The 25,456-nt window shown below is 58.3% G+C and overlaps 3 protein-coding genes across 4 annotated transcripts; 1 reads left to right on the forward strand and 2 right to left on the reverse strand.

Moving 5' to 3' along the window:
- Positions 1-256: 256 nt before the first annotated feature.
- SNAPC2 (small nuclear RNA activating complex polypeptide 2) lies at positions 257-3,865 on the forward strand. Its single transcript, XM_003281071.2, has 5 exons — positions 257-1,237; positions 2,047-2,166; positions 2,329-2,397; positions 2,656-2,968; positions 3,066-3,865. Exons 1-5 carry the CDS (start codon positions 1,055-1,057, stop codon positions 3,383-3,385), a joined length of 1,005 nt encoding a protein of 334 aa, XP_003281119.1. The 5' UTR covers positions 257-1,054; the 3' UTR covers positions 3,386-3,865.
- Positions 3,866-5,085: 1,220 nt separating this feature from the next.
- CTXN1 (cortexin 1) lies at positions 5,086-6,785 on the reverse strand. Its single transcript, XM_030807826.1, has 2 exons — positions 6,574-6,785; positions 5,086-6,167 (listed from the first exon to the last, which is right to left on the reverse strand). Exon 2 carries the CDS (start codon positions 6,145-6,147, stop codon positions 5,899-5,901), a length of 249 nt encoding a protein of 82 aa, XP_030663686.1. The 5' UTR covers positions 6,148-6,167; positions 6,574-6,785; the 3' UTR covers positions 5,086-5,898.
- A 539-nt stretch (positions 6,786-7,324) lies between these two features.
- Positions 7,325-24,924, reverse strand: TIMM44 (translocase of inner mitochondrial membrane 44). Of its 2 annotated transcripts, XM_030807824.1 has the most exons (13): positions 24,342-24,901; positions 21,742-21,837; positions 18,319-18,489; positions 15,320-15,400; positions 14,446-14,595; positions 14,221-14,360; positions 13,847-13,932; positions 13,194-13,286; positions 12,983-13,107; positions 11,484-11,534; positions 8,675-8,764; positions 8,253-8,363; positions 7,325-7,905 (listed from the first exon to the last, which is right to left on the reverse strand). In XM_030807824.1, the coding sequence occupies exons 1-13, from the start codon at positions 24,384-24,386 to the stop codon at positions 7,786-7,788; spliced, it is 1,359 nt and encodes a 452-aa protein (XP_030663684.1). In that variant the 5' UTR covers positions 24,387-24,901; the 3' UTR covers positions 7,325-7,785. The 2 variants fall into 2 exon arrangements, with proteins under 2 accessions (XP_030663684.1, XP_030663685.1); XM_030807825.1 differs by lacking the exons at positions 7,325-7,905; positions 8,253-8,363; positions 8,675-8,764; positions 11,484-11,534 and adding an exon at positions 11,539-12,094 and having other exon boundaries at positions 24,342-24,924.
- Positions 24,925-25,456: the final 532 nt, after the last annotated feature.

The following is a 25,456-nucleotide window of genomic DNA, read 5'->3' on the forward strand; positions in this document are numbered from 1 at the left end:
TCTCAAACAGAAAGCGACACCCGGCCGGGCGCGGTCAGCGCATTGGGAGGCCGAGGTGGGTGGATCACTTGAGGTCAGGAGTTCCAGACCAGCCTGGCCGACATGGTGAAACCCCGTCCTATTAAAAAAATACAAAAAAAGAATTAGCAGGGCGTAGTGGCGCCTGCTTATAATCCCAGCTGCTTGGGAGGCTGAGGCAGGAGAATCGCTTGAACCCAAGAGGCGGAGGTTGCAGTGAACCGAGATCGCGCCATTGCACTGCAGCCTGGTCAACAAGAGCAAAAATCTGTCTTAAAAAAAAAAAAAAGCAGCACCCAACCCCACAAGCGTAAGTTTAAAATAAACCCTCCCCCTCCGTCCTCTCCTTACCCGGACACCTGCCCATCTGCCTCCTGCGATCTTTCTCAAGCCAGGCCTTCTCCGCTCTCCACTACCCCCGCCCGGACCCTGCCCTCGCTCGGCCTCGACCTTCTGCCTCTGCACCAGTTCCCTCCTGGTCTGGACTTCGCCCTCCTCTTAGATTGTCAGTCTAGTCTAGAGCTCCTTAAATCCCTCCTGCCCGAGCTCCACTCTACCTTACACAGACAAGAGTGGGACTATCAGCCCCAGTCTACAGAGGAGGAAACTGAGGCTCGGCAAGGCTAAATCACTTGCCCAAAGTCCCAGGCCTGTCTGACCCCAGAGCCCAGGCTCTTGACCACGACTGGATCTTCGGACTTGACCTTTCGGCCAGAACCCACCCCTCTGCGAGAAGCAGAGCACACATTAGTAGCTTCATGAGTTAGTCCAGCAACAGAGGGAGGGCATGGGGTCCAAGGTGTCGTCTCCACTTCATGAATGAGATAAAGTGCAGGCTGAGGGTCTCCTTCGCCCCGCCCCAGTTCCGGTGCCGATCTCCCCTTCACTTCCATTGGGGCGGGTCCCCAGGCCTCCAAACGCGAAGCCACGCCCCCACGTGCGTCCGCCTCCGCGCGGTGTTTTCGGACCTCGGCGGCCCCCGTAGCTCCGCCCATCGGAGAAGAGACCTTACAGCGCCTGCGTTTTTCTGACCGGCATGAAGCCACCTCCCAGGCGGCGAGCGGCCCCGGCGCGCTATCTGGGCGAGGTGACCGGTCCCGCGACCTGGAGCGCTCGCGAGAAGCGGCAGCTATTGCGACTCCTGCAGGCGCGGCAGGGCCAGCCGGAGCCGGACGCCGCCGAGCTGGCCCGGGAGCTGCGGGGCCGGAGCGAGGCTGAGGTGAGATGCGGTTCTCGGGACCGGAGCCAGGCTGGAGGCGGGGCTAGGGTGGGGCGGAGAGTGGGCGGGGCTGCGGCAGGAGCCAGCGGGGCGGGGCCAGGAATGTAAGCGAGCGGGGGCGTGGCGTGGAGCTGAGTGGCGGGGCGCTAGTGGGTGAGCCTGGGCGGGGTGAGGGGTGGGGCGTGGACAGGAAGAGAAGACCTAGGGGCGGGGCGAGCTTGGGAGCTAGACGTGGGCGGGGTATGTGAAGCGGAGGGGCGGGGCGATGCTGGGGGCGGGGCGTGCGTGCTGCTGAGGGTTGGAGAGGGTGGGTGAGTTTGAGGGGCAGGACGAGCCTGGGGGCGGGGTGTGGGCGGGATAAGAGCAAGACTTAAGGGCCGGGCGAGCCTCGGGGTAACTCGTGGGTGGGGCGAGGGCTAAACGGGCGGAACGAACTGGGAGTAAGATGCAGCCGAGGCCAGGCGAAAAGCAACGCATGCTGTTGGACAGGATACGAGCTTGAAGTGAGAGGGAATAAAGAAGAGAGGACGAAGAAGGAAGTTGAACCGGGTAGTAGTCAGCATAGGGTTGGGCCCTAGCTTCCTGAAGGAGCCGGAACTGGCCTGAGCCTTACACTTTCCTTAGGTAGCTGGTCACATTCTGGGTGGGGTAGGGGCCTTGGCAGTCACTGGGACTCCTAACACCGGGCCAGCAGGAGACTAAGGTGCAGTAGCGGGGCCCAGAGCATGTAAGGGATCGGGCTTTGGCTTCTCTGCTGCAGCCCTGAGCTCATAAAAGCCTCATTTGGCCGCCTCCTCTTTCCTTTCTAGATCCGGGTCTTCCTCCAGCAGCTCAAGGGCCGCGTAGCCCGGGAGGCCATTCAGAAGGTGCATCCGGGTGGCCTTCAGGGACCAAGGCGCCGGGAGGCACAGCCCCCAGCCCCCATAGAGGTGAGGTAGATGAACAGGGTGAGGCTGTCCAGGGCAGGTCCCTGGTGGGTAGGTGGGAGTTGCGGGGGATAACCTGATTAGGGGATCCCCAGGAGGGGCAGGGCTTGGGGGTCCCTTGCAGGCTGATCCCTGGGCTGACCTTGTACCTCTGGCTTCACTCAGGTCTGGACGGATCTGGCTGAGAAGATAACAGGGCCACTGGAAGAAGCCCTGGCAGTGGCTTTCTCGCAGGTACCGCCATTGCCCCAGGCAGGTCGGGGTGTCCCAGAGGACAGGGTCACATGGGCCAAATCATGTGAACCTGGGTCCTGGACCCTTCCTCTTGCCAGCTTTGTGGACTCCATCAGTCACTGGACACTTCGAGCCTCAGTGTCCCTGGCTCTGGGGCCATCTTCTGAGGAGCATCTTAGGGTGGCAGGGAGGATGGAGGAATGTGTAGATGGTGAGACTTCCCAGCTCCCCTTCCTCCCTGATTGTTCTGCCTGCCAGGTGCTCACCATCGCGGCCACGGAACCGGTCACCCTCCTGCACTCCAAGCCCCCCAAGCCCACGCAGGCCCGTGGAAAGCCTTTGCTCGTGAGCGCCCCTGGAGGGCAGGAAGACCCCGCCCCTGAGATACCTAGCTCTGCCCCTGATGCATCTAGCTCCGCACCCAAGACTTCTGACCCTGCCCCTGAGAAACCTTCTGAGTCCTCGGCTGGCCCCTCCACTGAAGAAGACTTCGCTGTGGACTTTGAGAAGATCTACAAGTACTTGTCCTCTGTCTCCCGAAGTGGCCGCAGCCCGGAGCTCTCAGCAGCTGGTGAGAAGGGTGAGGGAGGGGGCAGGGGCAGAGGGATCAGGGGTCCCTGGCGGCAGGCAGGGGTGTCCGCTTATCCCTCCCCTCCATCCATCACTAGAGTCCGCTGTGGTCCTCGACCTGCTCATGTCACTTCCAGAGGAGTTGCCACTCCTGCCCTGCACAGCCCTGGTTGAGCATATGACAGAGACGTACCTACGCCTGACAGCCCCCCAGCCCATTCCCGCTGGAGGGAGCCTGGGGCCTGCGGCTGAAGGGGATGGGGCTGGCTCCAAGGCACCAGAGGAGACCCCTCCAGCCACCGAGAAGGCCGAGCACAGCGAACTGAAATCGCCTTGGCAAGCAGCTGGGATCTGTCCCCTGAACCCGTTCCTGGTGCCCCTGGAGCTTCTGGGTCGGGCAGCCACCCCTGCCAGGTGAGGGGCATGGCGGGCAGGAGGCACACCAGGCCCCCTGCCCTGCCCCTCGGTTCTCGTTGGCTGGCCCTGGCTCTTTCTGAGGATCCCGTCATGGGGGAAAGGTCCTTGAGATGACGCTCAGCTGTGGGGCGGGCCTCTAAGATGCCCCATACTTTGGGGGTCTCAGAAATGGAACCCCCGTTGTACAGGGGTTGGGTGGGGGTTGCAGGACTCCACTCACAAGCCTCCTGATGTCAAAGACAGGTGGACAGAGCTGGCCTCCCCCAGTCCCCAAGCCCCAGTGTGCCTTGTCTGCTGGGGGCCATAGCTGGCACTGCCCACCGTAAAGGCCCTCGCACATGTTCCCCCTTCCTGTACCTGGGGACCAGCATCCTCACCTTCTTCAACTGACCAGTCGTGGATACTCCCTGCCGCGAGGTCCTTCCCCTTCCCGGGGGTATTCTGTGACCATGAATAAAGTTCTCATTCTCTTTTCTGTTTCGCCTGTGACTTAAAGATGGAAGTGGGGGCCCTGAAGTGTCAGAGCTTGGGGGTCACAGGGCTGGGGGTGTGTGCCAGGGAGGAGAGCTGCCACCTGATTGGTCTGATGAGGCCTGGGGTGAGGAGCCCCTTGGTGACGTGGAGCTGACAAGTATGGATGGGGAGAGCCGGCAGGGCACCTTGGGGGCGGGTGTCAGGGTTGGGTCTCAGAGTAGGGCAAAGTCACATCGCACAGGTGGAGGGCAGAAGGCAGCAGAGAGTGGGGGTGACCCGGTGGAAGGAGTCGAGCCCCAGGCTGGAGGGTTAGAGGAAGATAGGGGTGGGCTGCCCCGAGTGGCAGGAGGCTAGCGGGAGTGGAGTGTGTCCCCTGGGGTGGCTTTGGGACCTCAAGGATCCCTAGAAGGCGGGGAGGGAGGGGCGCTGGAGTCAAGGCTGACCTCAAATCCCTGGGGGTGCTGGGCCCCAGCTTGGGGCCCCTTCCATCAGTTTCACCTGCCCTGTGGGTGTGGACTGAGGGTCGGGACCGAGGGAGGGAAGCAGATGTCCTCCCACGGCACCGCGTCCCACGCCCAGCTAGTAATCCAAGTCGGTAAATTCTCTGTTCGCGGAGCCTGTGCATTCACCCAGCCTTCCTTTTATAGAAACGCTCATTCCTCCCCACACACTGCACATGGCTCCCCTGGGGTGCACATCTCTTGGGAGGGCCTTGGAGCGCAGCCAGACCACTCCGTCCCTGGTCACCGCCCCACCGCACCAGACCCACAAACGCTGCCAATGGTGGTGGGCAGGGGGAGGAGGCTTAGGCTGCAGGTACGGTCGTCGGAGCCTCCCTCCCGGAGCCTCCCTCCCGGGCTGGGGGAGGGTGCTCCTCCCAGTTCCCCACAGGGCTGAGTCTCACCACCCCCAGCGCCTCCCCAGGTCAACAGAATTGTGTGTGGAGGAGAGGCAGCTGGGGGTTACACATCAGCCCCCCCAAAGCTGGTGAAAGGTGCTTGTGATCTTGGTGTCTTTGCAGCCCTGGGACGCTTTAAAAACATGCAAAAGCCAGACCTGGGTTCCACTTCCAGCCCTACCAGACTCTAGCCATGTGACTGTGGGCAAGTAAGTCACTGGAGCTGCCTGGCCCTCAGTCTCCTGGCCTGTAGAATAGGGATGCTAACAGGGCCTGGCTCATTCTCACGATCCCGAAGAGGAGATAGGCTATAAACAGGAGGTGCCAACTCAGCACGCTGCTTGGCATGCAGTAAGCGCTCAATAATAGCTTTTATTATCATGTTCGGCTCAGAGGCAGGGAGGAGTGGAACGGCATGGGAGGGCTGCGGGAGGCATGGCAGGGGGGTCAGGGGCAAGTGGCAGGAGGGTGGATGGGGGGCAGCGGTGGGCACCGGGGCAGGGCGCGCTGACCTGTCCTGGGGCCCGGGTTGGGGGCAGGAATGAGCCTGCCCACGCTGTCCCGCCACGGCAGGCGCCACGCATCCTCGACACAGCCGCCATGGCAGGCCTTCGGGCTCCGTCTCCGGGACAGGCGGTGCAGGGCAAATTGGTATGCAGCGTCCGCCCCGTGGGCCCGGGAGAGCCTGCCCCGCAGGGCCAGAGCCCAAGGACGGGCTCAACACTCAGTCAAGGTGGGGTTGACGACGGCCAGACAACAGGGGAGGGAGGAGGGACAAGGGAGTCCCCACTTCCAGGGACGCACAATAGCAGAGCCACTTACACGCTGGGGAGGGGGCGGTGCGGGGGTCCTCCTCCCACCCGGGATTCAGAGTCGGGGGGAGGCCAGCCGGGCGGGTGAGATGCGCAGAGAGGAAGGGACAAGGCGGATAAAGGCACGAGGTGGGGCTCCGGCCAGGCCAGGAAGGGACATGGGAGGGGTCTCGAGGGAGAGGGGCTGGATTTCTCCCAACTCCCTCCCCCCCTCCCCCGGGCTGGGGGCTCCGGGGTGGGATCCTGAGCGCAGTCCTGGCCCCGCGGCGCCCCCCGCCGGGCCGACCCTCGGAGACACCGCGCAGGGCCGGCTGGGGGGCGCCGCGCCCCTCACACCAACGCGTAGTCGAACTGCCCGCGCTCGAGCGCCTCCTTGTGGTCGGTCCAGGACGAGGCGGGCATGCGGCTGTAGGGGTCGAGCAGGATGCGCACGCAGCGCACCATCAACAGCACCAGCACCACGAGCAGGCAGAGTACGAAGGCGAACACCGTGCGCTGCTCCGCGTCCAGGCCCGCGCCCACCGGGGGCCCCGTCGACGGCGGCAGGGGCTCCGGCGACAGCGTCCACGTCGCGCTCATGGCTCACATCGCCGCGCGCCCTGCGGAGGAGGGGACCCGCCCCGGGCGCCGGGGATGAGGCTGCGCCCTCCCTCTCGCGCCTCCTCCGCTTCGCCCCCTCCTGCCGCGGCCGCCGCCCCCCTTACAGTGCCCGACCCCATCCCCCGCCCGCGCCTCGGTCCCCGGGCTACGCCCATGCCCGGCCCGCTGGATCGCCGCCACCACCACGCGGGGACCCAACTCTGGCCGTGCGCGCAGGTAGGGGCGCTGAGAGCCGGGAAACGGAGCCGCGCCCGGCCTGGGCCGCACACAACAGGTGCGAACGCGCGGCCGCGGCCCGGGCGCGCGGCGTGGGGACGGTCCCCGCGGCCCCTGCCCCCCGCTCCCTTTGTTCTCGGCGGCCTGGGACCCCCTCCCCCACCGCCCCCGCCCCGGCGCGCCCCTCACCCTAGCTTCGACCCGGACGGGGACCGACCGCCCGGCGGCCGCGCTCTCTCCGGGACCCGCGCCGGCTCCGCGTTCGGCCTCTCCCCGGCGGCGGCGGCGGCGGCCCGGGCTCCGGCTCAGCCCACCCCACCCGCCCCTGGAGCGGCGGAGACCGAGGCAGGCAAGCAGCGCGCGAGCCGGGCCGCCGCGGCTGTTCCCATGGCGACGGGGGCGGGGCCGCCGCGGGGGGCGGGGCTGCAGGGGGCGGAGGCTGCGCAGGGAGCGGCGCGCGAGCCAGAGACCCCGCCCGGGCCTGCGAGAGGACGAAGCCCCAGCCCCGAGGACCCGCGAGCACCCACGACCTCGCCGGGGAGTGGGCAGCTGCCACTCCCACCTCCACTGGCACTTCGGGCCCCCCAGCCTGCCCTGTGCCTGCATTCTCCTCTGCGATGGACCCCACTCGAGACTCCGTTTGTGGGGGGGAACTCAGGGTCCCTAAAACACTCATATGGGCACTCAAGCTCCCCCGGCCCTGGGGACCTCAATCCTCAGAGAGCTCAGGCAGGTCACTGGGATGAGTAAGTCCCCCTAGTTTTGTCTGTCACTGGCCTCGTCTTCCAACCCAGGGTCCAGCCCTGGGCAAGGCGTCCACCCCACTGCGGCTGCAGTTCCTCACTCGACCTTGACCGCCTCCCAGAGCAGCCGCCCGCTCCCACCCCCACCCTCGCCCCAGCCACTCCCGCGCCAGAGAAGGCACTTCAGACTCCGGAGCTGCTCTTCTGCAATTCGGTGTTTTATTCTTTCCAAATCTCAGGCTTATGCACAAGATGGAAGAGCACTGTTAAAATAAAAAATGGACCTAAAGTGGCTTGGCTGACGTGGCTAGCGGGCCACTGAGCCGCGGGTCCCGGGTCCCACCCTGCTGTGGGGGGAGTCCCTGGGCCCTCTTGGCACTGTGTGGCCTGTGTGCACCCCAGGTGACCAGGCACCGGGACCCCTGCAAGGCAGAGCAACAGGGCAGGGGTTGGCCCTGGCGGGGAGTGTCTCCAGCTGCCGCGCACCCACAGCAGCCCGTTGTCCCCTCCCGGGCCAGCTGGTCTTGCAGCCGTCCTGGCAGAGCTGGGGGCAGAGCCCGCAGTCTTATTCCCAGAGGTCTGGAGTTGCCGCAGGTGGTGTTGCGGTGCCTCTGTGCCTGATGACCCAGCCCGGGGCTCCCTGGCTGCGGCACCACACTCAGAGGATCTGCTCGGTGCTGGAGGCCGAGATGTCCAGCAGTCGCCAGGCCGCGTAGGGGTTGAGCTCGTCCTGGTCTCGGCAGAGCGCCCATACGTACAGCATCCGCAGCACCTTGTCCTGCAGGGTGGGGTGGGAAGGGCACTGTTGAGAGGGTTGAGGCGACCCAGGCAGCTCTGGGAGGGGCCAGGCTCTGTGGGGCAGGAGCCACCAGCAACTTCCCCAGGGGCTGGGAGCAGAGGCCAGCACAATTGCCTAAACTCAGGAACCACCCAGGCCTTGGTAAAAACAGACAGGTCTGCTGGTCTCCGACTCCCTCAACCCCAAACTCTGGCCCGGAGGTTTCTCCGCATCCCCACCCAGTCCCACAGCTTCAGGGCTCTGAGCTGGGGTCCCTGCCAGGTGGCCACACAGATCTTGGAGACAGGCAGTGTCATGTGCCCACCCCATCCCACTCCCTCACTCACCGGGTCGCCCTCCACCACCTCGCCTTTGGGGTTCCTGACCACCATCACCAGCTGTGCCTGGAAGGTGATGATCAGCACCGGCCCCTGCTCCATCATCTTGCCCATGGCCAGCTGCAGAGGAGTCGAGAGGGGGGGTGGGCCTCAGAGGACGGCCCAGCTACTCCCCTGGAGGTGAAACCCCTGTGCCTAGGCCCTGCTGGGAGAAGGCTCCAGCACCAGGCTCAGCACCGGTCCCTCCCTGTGGGCCTTGCCTCTCAGACCAGGACCAGGCCTCCCTCGAGACCCTCCCCTTGGACAAGCCCAAGACCTCTTGGATCAGCACATGGCCCCCAGCCTCTGGCAAGGCCACCTCCTGGGCCCTGTTTGGGCCATAGTTCCCACCCCCGATGGTGGCCCGGGCCCCCACTGCGAGAGGTGCTTACGTCAACGTTGTCAATGTCTAGGATTCGAGAATGGAACTGGAGACCCAGCGCCTTGGCCTGCTGGATGGGGTGGGCCAGCTGGCTGTAAGTCTGCAATGAGAGGCCGACACGCCTGCGTGATGCCACCCAGGGCGGGCACCATGCCACACAGAGCTGCTGCCCACACACCCTGGCGCCCGGGTGCCCTGCCGCCAGCCAGCAATGGCAGAGGCCAAGAACCCAGGTCCAAGTGGGGAGGCAGGTGTCACTCACTTTCTGGCCCAGATCACACACTTCCCTCTCCTGGGAACGACACTCTACCCAGATGACCCAATGAAAACAGGATTAATCAGCAAAGTGGGTGATTCTCTTGGAACAAAATCCCAAATCTACTCCCAGGGCTAAGCTGGCGGCCCCTTGGCTGATCTTTCATACTTCCATATTCACTGCACTCAATCTTGGCCTGAGATCAAACGCCTCTTCTAGGATCTGTCCTCAGCCCGAGGCTGCCTCTGTCACTGACCAGCCCCCAGTGTCACCCTCAACGCCCCTGCGCCTGTGCCGGGCACAGGAAGCAGCCCCCGAGACACGTTTTCACTGGAGGTTTCTCTGGGCTTGGCATGAAACCATGAGAGAAAAGATGTTCCGATAGCATCTACTTTTTATGGAAACGACTGATCTGCGGAGGGGAGAGAAAAACACACACAGAGCCAATCCTACTTGTTCAGTTTCTTAAAGGTGACATTTTAAAAACACTTCTGGGGACGTGGCTGGAACTTCGGCTGTGTTTCCAGGGCACCAGCAGCTCCCTGGCAAAGCGAGTCAGCTGTGGAGTAATGGTCCCAAGGTAAAAACAAAACAAAAAACCAAAAAAAAAAAAAAAAAATCCACATCGAAACTCATAAATGCCTGCTGGATTAGTCACTATGCAGGGGAGTATTTAAAAAGAAAATCTGACATCTTCTCCTCTGCTTTTTCCAAGTTGTTTATGAGCTGGGTGCAGAATAGAATTAGCCAAGAAAGATTCTGGATCGCTTAATATGAAGAAGTTGGGGGAAAGACACACAGGTCGGGGAGCGAATAGGGTGAGATGAGGTGGCCTGAGGAGATGGGAGCTGGGAGCCCCACAGGGATGGACTCAGGCAGAGACAGGGAGGCTGCCAGGGATGGGGCGGACAGCTAGACCAGACCCCAGTTACGCGGTGCTGCTGGTGGCCCCCGAACCCGAAGCCTTGACTCTGAGAAGCAGTTGAGGCCTCACCCGGACCAGCTCCTTCCTGGTGTGGAAAGACTATCGATGTTTTGTTTGGATCTATGTTTCAGGATCATGTCGTGAGGACAGCTAATGGGTCCAAGAAACTCGGCAGGCCCTGGAGGCTCCCAGGGCCTGGGGAGGGGCACCCAGTGCCGCAACCCCATCTGCGCCCCATAGGTGGTGGCCCTGGGTCACCGATGAAAGCTCCCCCTACCCTTCCAGGGGCTGTTTCGTTACCAGGGTTACCACTACGGGTTCCGTCTGGCCTGGGGCCAGCACTGCCCTGGTTTCTGTGATCACACTTCATTCTCACGACCCCTGGGAGGTGAGCACAGGGACTCTGCTCTGGCCTGGGAAGTGGGGTGGGTGATACCTTCAAACCCCACTTGGCTCCCAGCCCCCTCAGTCATGTGGGAGACCCACACTCTCCCTGACCCCCGGCCCCAGCCTGCACCCCAGGCCACTGCAGCCACCTGAAATAGGGCAGTCGGGCCCCCCAGAGACCTCATTTTACTTCACCTCTCCTGGGACTCTCCTTCCCTACATTATTTCTTTTTTTTCTTTTCTTTTTTCTTTTTTTTTTAAGACAGTCTCGCTCTGTTGCCCAGGCTGGAGTGCAGTTGCGCAATCTTGGCTCACTGCAACCTCTGCCTCCTGGGTTCAAGCAATTCTCCTGCCTCAGCCTCCCTAATAGCTGGGACAACAGGTGCCTGCCACCACGCTTGGCTCATTTTTTTTTTTTTTTTTTTTTTTTGGAGACAGAATCTTGCTCTGTCGCCCAGGCTGAAGTGCAGTGGCGTGACCTCGGCTCACTGCAACCTCCACCTCCCGGATTTAAGCAATTCTACTGCCTCAGCCTCCCCAGTAGCTGGGATTACAGACGTGCACCAGCATGCCTGGCTAATTTTTTATTTTAGTAGAGATGGGGTTTCACCATGTTGCCCAGGCTGGTCTCGAACTCTTGAGCTCAGGCAATCGCCTGCCTTGGCATCCCAAAGTGCTGGGATTACAGGTGTCAGCCACCGCGCCCTGCCACTTGGCTCATTTTAAATTTTTTTGTAGAGACGGGATCTTGCTATGTTTCCCAGGCTAGTCTTGAATGCCTGGGCTCAACCAATCTCCTGCCTTGGGCTGCTGGGATTGAAGGCATAGGCCACTGCGCCCAGACCTAACCAAAATTATTTTAAGATTGGAGGGAAAAAAAAAGGCCCAGTAAAATTGGCAGCTTTGTGATCTCTCACGGGCCCAGGGGACACCCCCAACCAGCCATCTCTTAGACACCAGCCCAGAGAAGGATTCTCCCTAACAAAGTTTACAGTCTGGGAGCAAAGGACTGGCGGGTGACCCGGTGTCCAGCCTGAGAGCCCAGATGTGTCACACGCTGAGGAATGGAAGGTGTCGGGGGCGGGGGGATGTCAGGCTCTCGGAGGGTGAGACGTGAGGATCCCCCCACCAGGAGCCCAGGTCCTGCCTGTTGGGAGCTACCCCAACGGAGCCACCAAAGTGGAACTTCTCCATCGTGATCCTCCATGGTGATTTTTTAGGCCTTAAAAAAAAAAGAAAGGAAGTACTCACAGCTTCATAGCACCAGTCTTTGAGAATGTCAAGCTCTCCAGAAATCATGGCCTAAAAAGGAAGGGAAAATAAGTACCAGAACGAGAGTGGGCTTTTCAGGCAGCAGGCGAGGTCCTGGGAACATTCTCCAGTGATGCGGGGTGGGGAGTTTCCTCAGACACCCCCGGCTGCCACCTGTGGGGCGCGGGTGGAGCTGTGGCACTGAGTGTCCCTCCCCAGGCCCATCCCTGCTGGTGTCAGTCTCTGGCTCTGGCCTGGGCACAAGCGGAGGGCAGCCTGCGGGTGACCACCCAGGAGGCACCCCACAGGGGGAGCCCCCTGGAACCTGGTAGAGGAAGAGAAAGGCAGCTGGGGACCCAGCTTTCAGCCTGGTCAGGAATCCAAGCCAGGGAGATGAGGACCCACACTCCGGCTCCCACAGTGAGCCCATGTCCTCTGTCCTCCCAGGGGACCACGTTTCGGACTGCAAGGCCCACCATGGGACCGGCTGCCTCCTAACTATTGGGGGCAGCGAGAGGGAGGGGTGGGCTGCAGGGGGCATGCCTGGGCTGGGAGCTGCTTCCACAGGATCCCGGAGCCTGGGCCAGATCCGATGAGGGGGAGGAAGGCGCCTGCAGCGGGGAGAAGAGCGGGAAGGAGCCGGATGCTGGTGGTGAAAGCTGTGAGCGGTAGGGGGCGGGTGGCCAGAACACTCGGCACCCATCACCCATCCTGGAAGGCACTGCGGTGCTCAGGCTGCTGTTTTGGGGCATGGCGCCCATCCGCACCGCCTCCCAGCCCTGCCCAAAGTGGCGGGAAGGATACGGGAAACTGGAGGAGGAAGAGGATGTTGGGCAGAGGCCGGCGGGGCCAAGGATGGAGAGTCCCATGAAGGGCCTTCCAGAGGCCTGGCCCGACTGGGCCAAAGGTGTCCAGGCTCCTCCTGCATCCTGGGGGCTGCAGAGAGGCAGAGGCAGCAGGGAAGACAAGAGGCCACCAACCTCAGGGAGAGGCTTGTAGGGGGCAGGCTGCAGCATGGCCTTGAGCAAGATACCCTCATCTATAAGCCCAGCGAGGGTCTGGTTGGTCTGGTTGCCAGGGACAGCACCGTGAGGGAACCCCCTCGGCTGCAGCGCTAGGTCAGACGTGGCCTGGGGCCAGCTCTGATGTCTGAGGACAGATGCCCACTTCTCCCAAGGGGTGAGGGGCTCCAGGAACCTGAGACAATCCCTGGCCTCCAGCAGCTGCTCCCAGCAACCTCAGAGAACAGCCTCAGGCAGCAGGAGTGAGGGAAACGGCACCTGGGGGCACCAGAGGTGCCGGTAAGGCCCAGGAAGGGCTTCGGGCCATAGCTCACGGGGCAGCTGCAGCCGGGCAGGAGCCCGTGTGCAACCAGCCTCCTCAGAAAATAGCCTTGGCAGCGGAGCTCCCTGGCAGCATCCAGGGTGCCGGCTGGGGTGGGGGAGGTGGTGGAGCCAGGACCTGCTGCCTGGGAGGGGACCTGGGGGCGCAGCACCCACCTCCAGGACATTGGGGATGATGTCGTTCTCGCACTGCTTCAGAAACCGGTCCTTATCAAAGGCCGGGTCCACCCGGAGGATCTCCGTGAGCACCTCCGACATCTCTGTCTTGGAGAACAGACCCCCTGCAGGGAGCAGAGCCGGGAGTTCGGGGAGGGCCGGGGACCCCGCCCCACCACCAGCCTGCGAGGTCCGGGGATGACTCACTCACCCAGCAAGTCGGTGACCTTGTCCGTAAGGGCCCGGGATGCCCGGATGAACGCGTTGTCGCTTTCGTCATACTTCATCTTCATCTCGAAGAACCCTGTGGAAGACAGGGCAGATGCTGGAGGAGAAGGGACCCCTTCCAGAAACACAACCCTCCCTCACAGCTTCCAGGGGTTCCCTGTGGCCACTGCGGGATCCATCCTGACACGGGTGGGGTCAGGGAGGGGACGGCTGTGGACCTGCATCCTCATCTGTGCTTGGGGACCGCTGCCTGCCCACCTACCTGGCCAGGCGCAGAGGCCCCTCAGCTGCGGCCCTAGCGGGGCTGTATAAGTTATGGGCCGCCACCCCGCTGGCTGTTGCTTTCACTACAAAGGAAACACAGGCCTCTAGCAGTCCTCCTCACAGGACAAGTGACAGGGGCCTGCGGCTCGTTTCGGGGCCTTGACCATGCCTGTGAGGGAGCACCTGGCTTCTGGCGGCAGAATCTACAGCTGCACCATCAGGTGACCGCAAAGAAGTGACCAGCCCACTCTGACCCCGATCTCCTCCTCTGCAAAACGGGGCTCTGTCTTGTGCCCAAGGCAGGAGGATCACCCTGCGGTCCACCGACTGCCCGGGACACGGTCACCTGCCCTCCGAAACACCCTCACTCACGGTTAAACACCACGTTGTTCTCCTTGAAGTCCTTCCACTGCTGGTACCACTTGGAGTCCTTGTGCAGCACGACCCCCAGGGCCTCCCTGGGGAAGAGGGTGGGCCCTGGGGTGAGCGGCAGCACCGGGGCCACCCTGTGCCCTCCTGCGGCTGCAGGGAGGGGCAGCAGAGGACAGCGGGCAGCTGACACCTCAAACCTAGGGGCTCTGAGGACCCCGCCCTCACCTCTCGCCCTCAAATTCGAGGGAGCCAGGAACCTTGGGCAGAAGGCAAACTCAAGAAACTGACTCAGGAGGGAACCATTGGTGGGCCCCCAAAATAGCAGTAAAAGCTGCACAAAATGGGGGCAGCGAGGGCCACGGGCTGGCACCTACTCGTTTGGCTCAAACACTTTCTCCTCCTTGAACTTATCTCCCGCAAACTCCGTTCTCTTCCGGAGTTGCTGGGGCCTCCGGTAGGGCCCGGTCTGTCCCAGGACGCTGTCGTCAATTTCCTTCTTCACGGATTCCACCCCCTGCGAGCGAGGCACAGCAGGGCTGGGGTGGGTGTCTGGGTTCGGCCGCCCCGGGCTGCACACCCTGGCCCAGGCCTGGGCTCACCTGGGAGAGGGCTCTGAAGGCCGCCGTCCTGCCCAGCTTCTCCCCGCCTTTGGATACTGACTCGGCCGACTGCTTGGCCGTCTTGGCTGCTTCCTCCACGCCCTCCTTGATTTTCCGGCCGAGATCACTTTTACTGACTTCGTGAAGGCTCTACTGAGACAGACACAGAGAGGGGGCGTTGGCACCGGCCCCAGGGGCGGGATGGGGGAGCAGGAGGAATGAATTCCTGCTGGAGATAAGGGCAGATCTGGCTCCCCGAGGCCGTCAGAGGCCTTCTGTGCTCCTGTGGTGCGCGGAACCCCCAAAGCCATGAGAACACCGCCATGGCTTCCGGGATGCTGGCCCCTGGGCTCTGGGTGAGACGCTGGGTCAACTGGTCCCTCTCCAAAACGGGCAGGAGTCCTCTGGAGACCCGGGAACTGCCTGGCAGCAAGGATTCCCAAGGAGGGGACCCCGGGGAAAGAAGGGCGGTGAGGGCGCCCCATGCTGGGCAAAGCTGGACAGAACAGGCAACCGAGGAGAGCCCGCAGCACCCCAGGAATCCTCACTCCTGCCTCTACCCTCGGGAGGGGGTGGAAGCGGCCCCTCCCCTCCTATTTTTAGGCAGGAAAAACATTTTCATGTTCTCCTCAAGGCCTGGCTAGCAGCACTTACTGCTGCCAACTTACTGGGTCAACTGTCATGCAAGGTTGACAGTCTGACCTCACCCTGCATGTGCCAGGAACTCCTGAAACCTTCCCGAGGGTGGCAGCATGCCCCATGCCACCCACTGCTGCCAAGCCACCCCCACCCAGGAGCCAACTCTTCCTCCAGCCTCCAGCGGCCAGGGGACTTCGATGGCTCCAGCGGCTCCAGGCGGGCGTGGGACTATTACCTCCTTCACGGTGCCCGTCAGCTCCCCAAGCTTCTTCCGTAGCACCTCGCTCGTCCGCACGGTTTCTGACTCGATGGTTTTCTAGGTAAAGAGCATTATGTCCTTTTTTTTTTTTTTTTTTTTTTTGAGACGATGTCTCACTCCATTGCCCAGGCTAGAGTGCAGTGGCACGATCTCAGCTCACTGCAACTTCTTCCTCCCAGGTTCAAGCGATTTTCCTGCCCCAGCCTCCCAAGTAGCTGGGATTACAGGGCCCACCACCATGCTTGGCTAATTTTTGTATTTTCAGTAGAGACAGGGTTTTACCACGTTGGCCAGGCTGGTCTCAAACTTCTGACCTCAAGTGATCCACCCGCCTCGGCCTCCCAAAGTGCTGGGATTACAGGCGTAAGCCACTGTGTCCGGCCAAGCGTTGTGTCTTTAAGTCTGTATGTTCTGACACGGCGGTGACACTTCTCTTACAGCCAAAGGTCCAAGAAGCATTTTCTCCGCAGCGCCTCCCTCCCCGCACCTGCCAGCATGCGCTGCCTCCAGGGCCCCTGGCTGCCCACATGGCTTGGATTGAGGGTCTCAGCAGCGGTGATCTCCTTGCCCAGAAGGCCGGCAGACTCGGGCCCCCGCTTGGCAGCTACTTCCTGAGAACAGGAGGCCTAGCCTTCACCTTTCACCAGGTGGTAGGAGGTGGCCTTGCCTGTCTTTACTGTGCCCCTCATCCAGCCTCCAGCCACCACAGTTTGGTCTTATGTCTCCCGCCCCATCCATCCCACTCCAAACTCAGCCTGCTCTGTCTTCAGATGACCCCTGCATTAATGATAAAGAGGGGCTGGGCATGTGAGCTGTAGTCCCAGCTCTTTGGGAAGCTGAGATGGGAGGATTGCTTGAGCCCAGAGAGTTCGAGACCAGCACAGGCAACATGGTGAGACCCTGTCTCTAGAAACATAAAAAAATTAGCCAGGAGTGGTATCCCATGCCTTTAGTCACAGCTACTCAGGAGGCTGAGGTGGGAGAATCACCTGAACATGGGAAGGTCAAGACTGCAGTGAGCTGTGATCACACCACTGCACTCCAGCCAGGGTGACAGAGCAAAACCCTGTCTCAAAAAACCAAACTAGGCTGGGCACCGTGGCTCATGCCTGTAATCCCAGCACTCTGGGAGGCCAAGGCGGATGGATCACCTGAGGTCAGGAGCCTGGCCAAAGTAATGAAACCCCATCTCTACTAAAAATACAAAAATTAGCCCGGCGTGGTGGCAGGCGCCTGTAATTCCAGCTATTCGGGAGGCTGAGGCAGGCGAATCACTTGAACCCAGGGAGGTGGAGGTTGCAGTGAGCCAAGATCGCATCACTGCACTCCAGCCTGGCTGACAGAGCAAGACTCCATCGCAAAAGAGAAAAACAAAAAATGAACAAACAAAAAAAACCACAAATCAAACCAAACCAAACCAAAATCCAAGGGACCCGTGGCAGGTGCCTGCATCTCTGAGGCTCAGCTGCTCATTGGTAAGATGGGGACACTGGACCTGCCTCGCAGGGCCCTTACAAATAAAGGAATGCAGAGCCATTCCCAGAAGCCAGGGCTTGGCAGCTGCTCAAAAAGAGAAGTGACAATTAATATTATCACAGGCTGGGAGCAGTGGCTCACACCTGTAATCCCAGAACTTTGGGAAGCTGAGATGGGCAGATCACTTGAGGCCAGGAGTTTGAGACCAGCCTGGCCAACATGGTGAAACCCCGTCCCTACAAAAAGAAATACAGGGATGGACGCAGTGGCTTATGCCTGTAATCTCAGCACTTTGGGAGGCCAAGGCAGGTGGATAATTTGAGGTCAGGAGTTCAAGGTCAGCCTGGCCAACATGGTGAAATCCTGTCTTTACTAAAAATACAAAAATGAGCTGGGCAGTAGTGGTGTGTGTCTGTAATCCCAGCTACTCGGGAGGCTGAGGCAGGAGAATCGCTTGGGCCTAGGAGGCAGAGGTTGTGTTGAGCCTAAATCGTACCACTGCACTCCAGCCTGGGCAACAGAGTAAGACTCTGCTTCAAAAAACAATAACAACAACAAAAAATCAGCTGGGTGTGGTGGCGGGCACCTGTAATCCCAGCTATCTGGGAGGCTGAGGCAGGAGAATCACTTGAACCCAGGAGTTGGAGGTTGCAGTGAGCCAAGATCGCACCACTGCACTCCAGCCTGGGTGACAGAGCAAGACTCCACCTCATAAAATAAAATAACATATAAAATATAACATAAAATAAAATAAATAAAATATAAAATAAAATAAAATAAAATAAAAAATAAAACCAGCACCATCACCTAGTTTCCACCAGGCTCCACTCAGAGGGCTACATCCCATAGCTGGTGTGCATGCATTGCCTGGGGGCCTGTGAAGATGCAGGCGCTGGCCTGGCAGTTTGGGAGGGTGTGAGCCTCTGCATTGCTCATCCACTCCCAGGAATAGCCACTGCTGTTGCTCTGGGGACCATGCTTCAAGCTGCACAGAACGCTGCATGGTCTCATGGCAGAACCCAGAGGCCTGGAGACCCGCACCTGTCCCCTGGCTCCCTCTCATTAGTGCATCAGAGCAGTGACCTCACTTCCTCACGAGCCACCCTGCCCCCAACCGTCCAGCCCTGAGCTCCTCTGGCTGTCCCTGGCCTGGAGAAACCCTGGTCCTGGAAACAAACATGTCAACCAAGAAAGGTAAGAAGCAAAGGGGCCCAACACGGTGGCTCACACCTGTAATCCCAGCACTTTGGAAGGCTGAGGCGGGCAGATCACTTGAGGTCAGGAGTTCGAGACCAGCCTGGCCAACATGGTGAAACCTCGTCTCTACTAAAAATACAAAAATTAGCTGGGCGTGGTGGCACGTGCCTGTAAGCCCAGCTACACGGGAGGCTGAGGCAGGGGAATCACTTGAACCTGGGAGGCGGAGGTTGCAGTGAGCCAAGATCGCGCCACTATACTCCAGCCTGGGCGGGGAAAAAAAAAGCAGCAAAGAAACTCACGTATTTCCTTCTGGCCTCCTGGAGCACGTCTGATTCTTCTAGCCTTCTGGCCTCATCACGGAATTTTTTTATACTTTCTTTCATTTCTTTGTTTTTGGCTAATTCTTGTTTGACATTATCTAGCAAGCCGGACAGAAAGCCTTTTCTGTTTCCAGAAGAATATGATTTGGACTAGAAAGAATGTACAAGAAAAAAAATTTAAAGAACATAGTAGAACACAGAATGAAATGCCCCACAGAGGGACTCTGAGGGATTTTTTAAAATGTTCTCTTTTCTGTTGATATACATTTAATGATTATTAGCTATCTCTTTTATAATAATAATAAAAGACAAAGAAACAGCAGGTGATAAAAGTGCAGTATATCCAGACAACAGAATATTATTCAGTGCTGAAAAAAAATGAGCTCTCAGCCACTTTAGGAGGCTGAGGAGGGAGGATTGCTTGAGGCCATGAGTTTTGAGACCAACCTGGGCAACACAGCACCCTATTTAAAAAAACAGGCCGGGCGCGGTTGTTCACGCCTGTAATCCCAGTACTTTGGGAGGCTGAGGCGGGCAGATCACCTGAGGTCAGGAGTTCGAGACCAGCCTGGCCAAAATGGTGAAACCTCGTCTCTACTAAAAATGCAAAAGTTAGCCGGGCATGGTGGTGTGTGCCTTTAGTCCCAGCTACTCAGAAGGCTGAGGCACAAGAATTGCTTGAACCCGGGAGGAAGAGGCTACAGTGTGCCAAAATTATGCCACTGCACTCCAGTCTGGGTGACAGAGTGAGGCTCCATCTCAAATAAAATAAAATAAAATAAAATAATTTAAAAAACAAACAAGAAATACGCTTTCAAGCTGTCAAAAGACACAGAGGAACCTTAAATGTATATCACACTAAGTGAAAGAAGCCACTCTGAAAAGGCTACATACTGCCTGATTCCAACTATAGAACATTCTGGAAAAGGCAAAACTAAGGGGACAGTAAAAGATCAGTGGTAGGCCGGGCATGGTGGCTCACGCCTGTAATCCCAGCACTCTGGGAGGCCGAGGCGGGCAGATCACGAGGTCAGGAGATCGAGACCATCCTGGATAACACGGTGAAACCCCGTCTCTACTAAAAATACAAAAAATTAGCCGGGCGAGGTGGCGGGCGCCTGTAGTCCCGGCTACTCGGGAGGCCGAGGCAAGAGAATGGCGTGAACCCCAGGGGGCGCAGCCTGCAGTGAGCCGAGATTGCGCCACTGCACTCCAGCCTGGGCGACAGTGAGACTCCGTCTCAAAAAAAAAAAAAAGATCAGTGGTTGCCAGAGGTTGTTAGGAAGAGGGTGAGTTGAGTAGGGGGAACACAGAAAAATGTTAGGGCAGTGAAACTACTCTTATGATACTGTAATCACAGAGAATGTACACCACCAAGAGGGAACCGGAAGGTACACCATGCATTTGTTAATAATAATGTATCAACATCCACTCAATTGTAACAGATGCGCCACACTAATGCATGACGTGAAGAATAGAAAACTGTGTGCCGGATGGGAGAGGAGGGGCATGGCAACTCTTTGTACATTCTGTTGGATTTTTCTGTAAACCTAAAACTGCTCAAAAAGATAAAGCCTTGTAAAAGCAAAACAAGGCTGGGCGTGGTGGCTCACACCTGTAATCCCAGCACTTTGGGAGGCCAAGGTGGGCGGATCACTTGAGGTCAGGAGTTCCAGACCAGCCTGACCAACATAGTGAAACCCCGTCTCTACTAAAAATACAAAAATTAGCTGGGCGTGGTGGTGGGTGCCTGTAATGCCAGCTACTCAGGAGGCTGAGGCAGGAGAATCACTTGAACCCAGGAGCCGGAGATTGCAGTGAGCCAAGATCATGCCACTGCACTCCAGCCTGGGTGATAGAATGAGACTCCATCTCAAAAAACAAACAAACAAAAAAACCAAAAGGCTGGGCACAGTGGCTCATAATCTGTAATCCTAGCACTTTGGGAAACCGAGGTGGGTGGGTCACTTGACGCCAGGAATCTGAGACAAGCCTGGCCAACATGGTGAAACCTTGTCCTCTACTAAAAATACAAAAATTAGCCAGGTGTGGTGGCGCATGACTGTAGTCCCAGCTACTGAGGAGGCAGAGGCAGGAGAATTGCTTGAACTCGGGAGATGGAGGTTGCAGTGAGCGGTATCTCACCCCTGCACTCCAGCCTGGGCGACAGAGTGAGACTCTGTTTCAAAAAAAACAACAACAGAGAAACAGTTTAATGAATGATCATACAAATGATCATACAATAATCCAATCAGGGGGAAGGGGCCACCTGTGGTCAACTTTTCCACAGCTGTGTTGGGTATACCAGCTCCAGGTGGGATCCCCCTCCCTGGCTCCTGTCAAGCTACAAGAGAAAGCTGCATCCAGCCTGGTGCTCAGGCCCTGTGGAGTCACACACCTGTGGTCCCAGCTACTCAGAAGACTGAGGTGGAAGGATCGCTTAAGCCCAGGAGTTGAAGGCTGCAGTGAGCCATGATAGCGCCACTGCACCCCAGCCTGGGCTACAGAGTGAGACCCTATCTTAAAAAAAAAAAAAAAAGCCCAGTGCTGCTCCCCAGGACAGGTGGCCAGGCCTCCTGTCAGCAGGCTGCAGTCCCATTCAGATGCCACTCTGGCCAGCCTTTCTCCAGGGGAAGCCCAGGTTCTAAGTAAGATCATCCAGGATCACACAAGCTTATGGCAGACCTACCAGAGACTCGGGCTACAAACCATGGGAGTGAGTGTGTGGCGGGGGACTAGACAAGTAAGGGAAAGAGTCACAGGTCCTGTCCCACACCCACGATGGCCCCAGGACAGGACTGGAGAGGTAGGTAGCTGCCTGCAAGGAGGCAGCTGAGCTGAGGCTCTGGGCGCTGAGAGATAGAGAGAGAGAGGGAGACAGAATGTACGCGCTGCCCGAATGTACAGGTCTGGGAAAGGGAGTCAGGTTTTGGGCTTCTGTCCTCACGATTCTGAGACACCAACAGAAGCACAGTTGAAGAAGAATGACCAGGAGAACCTGAGGTCTGGTTGTGACAAGGTGACTCTGTACCAATGATCAAAGGGCTATCTTCCAGAAAAGGGAATAGCCATGCTTGGTGAGGTACCCACGGACAGAGGTCATAGGGAAGTAGAATTCAGTTCAGTACAGGGGTCTCTTCCAAGCATTAGAACCAACATAAAGGGCTATAGTGACAGCACCTTATCCCCTTACGACATCAAGCAAGAGGCAGGTCAAGTGTTTCTGGGACCAAGAAGGTCAGGCACGCTGGCATCTGTCATTCTGAAGGCCCCGGACACAGAAGGCCCACCACTGAGATGGTGTGAGCCACCTCCACAGCCCCGTCCCTTCCTCCTGCCAATGGGATCTGAATTTTCAGGCCTCCCCTGTGTCTGCTGGCCTGAGCATCCTGAGTCACTCACCAGTGGCAGCTCTCCACCCGGCCGGCACATCTGATAGGTGGACCCATGGGGTAGGTTGTGGCTGGAAAGAAACTGGATTCCACTGCTAAGGCGTCTCTAATTGGGGGAAGAGAAGAGAAAGATCCATTCTAACAAGAGGTTGACTGAGAAGTAAGCAGACCACACACAAAACAGCAGGGTCACCTGCGACTCACTGGCCATTTTTTTTTTTTGAGACAGAGTCTCAGGCTGGAGTGCAGTTGTGCGATCTCAGCTCACTGCAACCTCTGCCTCCCGGGTTCAAGCGATTCTCCTGCCTCAGTAGCTGGAATTACAGGCATGCGCCATCACATCCGGCTAATATTTGTATTTTTAGGAGAGAAGGGGTTTTGCCATGTTGGCCAGGCTGGTCTCAAACTCCTGACCTCAAGTGATCCACCCCTCCCCTGGTTTTCCAAAGTGCTGGGATTACAGGCATGAGCCACCGCACCTGGCCTCATTGGCCAATTTTTATCTTATGCCTGATGCATGCTGGGCACTCTGTAATCTTCCCAAAGTCTGAGAAGCAAGTAGAAGCTGGTGGAAAGAGAAAATGCTGTGTCTGTACCTCCAGGGCCTACATCTATCCTTGTGCCCCTGAAACTGGGGGAAAACGGACAGGTCCCAGGAAATGCCAACCCATGGGGGGAAGGAGGCTAAATGTACCAGTACAATTTAATCCCTTAGTCTGAAAGTAGGCACTCTAAGCTTCTACGCTGGTGGCAAGCAGTCTTCTCTTGCGAGCCCACCCCATTTCTGCCAGCCTCCAAAGGTGAGAGAACTGGATTTTCAGACACAAACATCGATAATGTGTTGCTCCAGGGACAACTCTGGAATAAACTTACAATGTCCCCCTCAAGCATTGGGCTATAAACAGAGTAATTTAGGGGAGTCTTTGCTCTGGGCAAAGACTGGGCTGACCTCATGTAAAAGGCACTTGCTGGCCGGGTGCGGTGGCTCACGCCTGTAATCCCAACACGTTGGGAGACTGAGGCGGGAGGATCACCCGGTCAGGAGTTCGAGATCAGCCTGGCCAAAATGGTGAAATCCTGTCTCTACCAAAAATACCAAAATTAGCCGGGCGTGGTGGCACAAACCTGTAGTCCCAGCTACTCAGGAGGCTGTGGCAGGAGTATTGCTTAAACCCAGGAGGTGGAGGGTGCAGTGAGCCGAGATTGTGCCACTGCACTCCAGCCTAGGCGACACAACAAGACTCTGTCTCAGAAAAGAAAAATCAAATAAAAATAAAAGGCACTTTATTCTCCTATCAAATAATGAACTTTAAGTTCTGTGCAGGCACTGAGCTGGTGGCTCATGCCTGTAATCCCGATACTTTGGGAGGCTGAGGCGGAAGGATTGTTTGAGCTCAGGAGTTTGAGACCAGCCTGGGCAACATAGCTAGACCCTGTCTCCACAAAAAATTGGGGCGAAAAAAAAAAGCTCTGTGCAGGTCCTGTTCAACTCGGCACCCTGTCACCCAGCACAGAACCTGGCGTGTTGATGTCAAAAGACCAGGTACAACTTCTCCACCATTTCCACATTTCCTGGGCCGTTTTTCTCTCTGTTCTCTGCCTCCTACCTCTGAGAACCCTATGCAACATCCCAAACTTACACAGGTGCCTACTATCTCCTGTATTTACTTGAGGATAACTTTTTTTTTTTTTTTTTTTTTGAGATGGGGTCTCCCCCTGTCGCCCAGGCTGGAGTAAAGTGGCAGGATCTCGACTCACTGCAACCTCCGCCTCCCGGGTTCAAGTGATTCTCCTGCCTCAGCCTCCCAAGTAGTTGGGATTACAGGAGCGCGCCACCATGCCCGGCTAATTTTTTTGTATTTTTAGTACAGATGAGGTTTTAGTAGAGACGGGATTTCACCATGTTGGCCAGTTGATCTCGAACTCCTGACCTCAGGTGATCCACCTGAGGCTGAGGCAGGAGAATCGCTTGAACCCGGGAGGCAGAAGTTGCAGTGAGCCGAGATCGCGCCATTGCACTCCAGACTGGGCGACAAGAGCGAAACTGTCTCAAAGAAAAAGAAAAAAGAAAAAACGAAGAGCACGAGCAATATAAAGTACTACTTTCTAAGTGTGCCTTACACATCTTGACTCCCACTGCCCTGTGGACCCAAGAGCCTGCCAGGGCGCGAACCACCTCTCGCACATCCACAATGAACGTTAGAAGAAACGAGACAAGAAATGCTCTCGATAGAGAACCTGGCATTTAACCGCGAGCTGTGAATTTCACGGTTTTTTTTGCCTTCCCCTCTACTTTTTTCCACGGGACGCCACCGCCACGGCTACCATTCACTCTCCTGTATACGTGGAGTCTGATCAGAGGGCGAAGGGTGATCGGCTCCCTCCCAGGCTCCGCGCATCGCCGCCCCCTGCCCGGTGAGCTCGGTCCCCGCCCTCAGGCCACGCTCTGTGCCCCCTGTCCTGGCCTCTGCTATCCAAAGATCCAACCCCAAGCTTTCTACGGAGCCCAAGCAAGGGTCGCGAAGGCCAAGGGTCTGAGAAGAAAGCCTTGGTGGCCGAAGGCCCAGAAGACCCCTAAGCTCGCCCTGCCAGCGCCGCACCGCCGCTCACCCGTGGACAGCGGCACCAGCCACTCCGCAGCGCCGCCGCCGCCATGTTGGAGAATCGTGTGACCTTCTCGCGGCGCGGCCCGGTTGCGTCATCCGCCGCTTCGGCCTAGAGCGGCGCAAGCCTGAGAAAAGCCGGTCGGGGAGCGGGGTTTCGGGGAGGGAGAGCCCTCCGATTGGGTCCGTCATAGGGGCGGGACATTAAAAGGGTAGGGAATTCCTAGAGAGCTTGACCTCTGATAGGGCAATGTTTTGGAAGGACGGGGCCCGTGACTGGATGTGGCCCGGGGGAGGGCCCTCCTGGGAGGGTCAGATCTGTGACTGGGCGCGACTACGAGGGGGCGGAGCCCAGGGGCGTGGATTCCGTCACCTGCGGTGATTTGGCTACAGAACGCACCGGGCGCTGGTGGCAGGTGGTACAGGCAGGTGGATCCACCGACCACAAGGACGGATTCGATTGGATTCTGATTGACCGGCGGACCAGCTCCAGAGTAATTGTCTATGGCTGTCCCTGCAATGACTGATTGATTGACAATGGCTAAGAGACCAGCAAGTGAGTCGCTCCGAGAAAGCGAAGGAGCCCACTCTTGTGCGGCGCTTTGAGAAGACGCCTGTTGGTTTTGATCCCGAATAAGAAGGGGAAGCTGAGAGCAGACTGACTGTGATCCAGTCCTACTTCGATTCAGTGTGAATTGACACTCTGACCTGAAGAAGCCCAGGCCTTTGTCATTTCAGCACCCCAGATGCTATTTTCCATTCGAAGAATGCCGCCACCAAGTGGCGGTATTTTAACATGGCCATGAAATCCGGGGATGAGGAGGAGGGTTGGTCCCCTGGGGGAGCTAATGTGTGTTGCTGTTGCTGTTTGTCTTATTGGATCCTTTTTTTTTTTTTTTTTTTTTTAGAGCCAGAGCCTTGCTCTGTCACCCAGGCTAGAGTGCAGTGTCGTGATCTAGCTCACTGCAGCCTCCAATTCCCAAGCTCAAGTGATCCTCCTGCCTCAGCCTCTGAGTCACTGGGATTACAGGCGTGAGCTACCGCACCCGGTCTTTTTGCATTATTAACCTGTGATATGGGTTTATGGGACTTCATTATTTCAAAGGGAGGCAGCTTGGCCCC

The sequence above is a fragment of the Nomascus leucogenys genome, unplaced genomic scaffold (genome assembly GCF_006542625.1).
Source record: "Nomascus leucogenys isolate Asia unplaced genomic scaffold, Asia_NLE_v1 Super-Scaffold_241, whole genome shotgun sequence".
In the NCBI taxonomy this organism is placed as follows: domain Eukaryota; kingdom Metazoa; phylum Chordata; class Mammalia; order Primates; family Hylobatidae; genus Nomascus; species Nomascus leucogenys.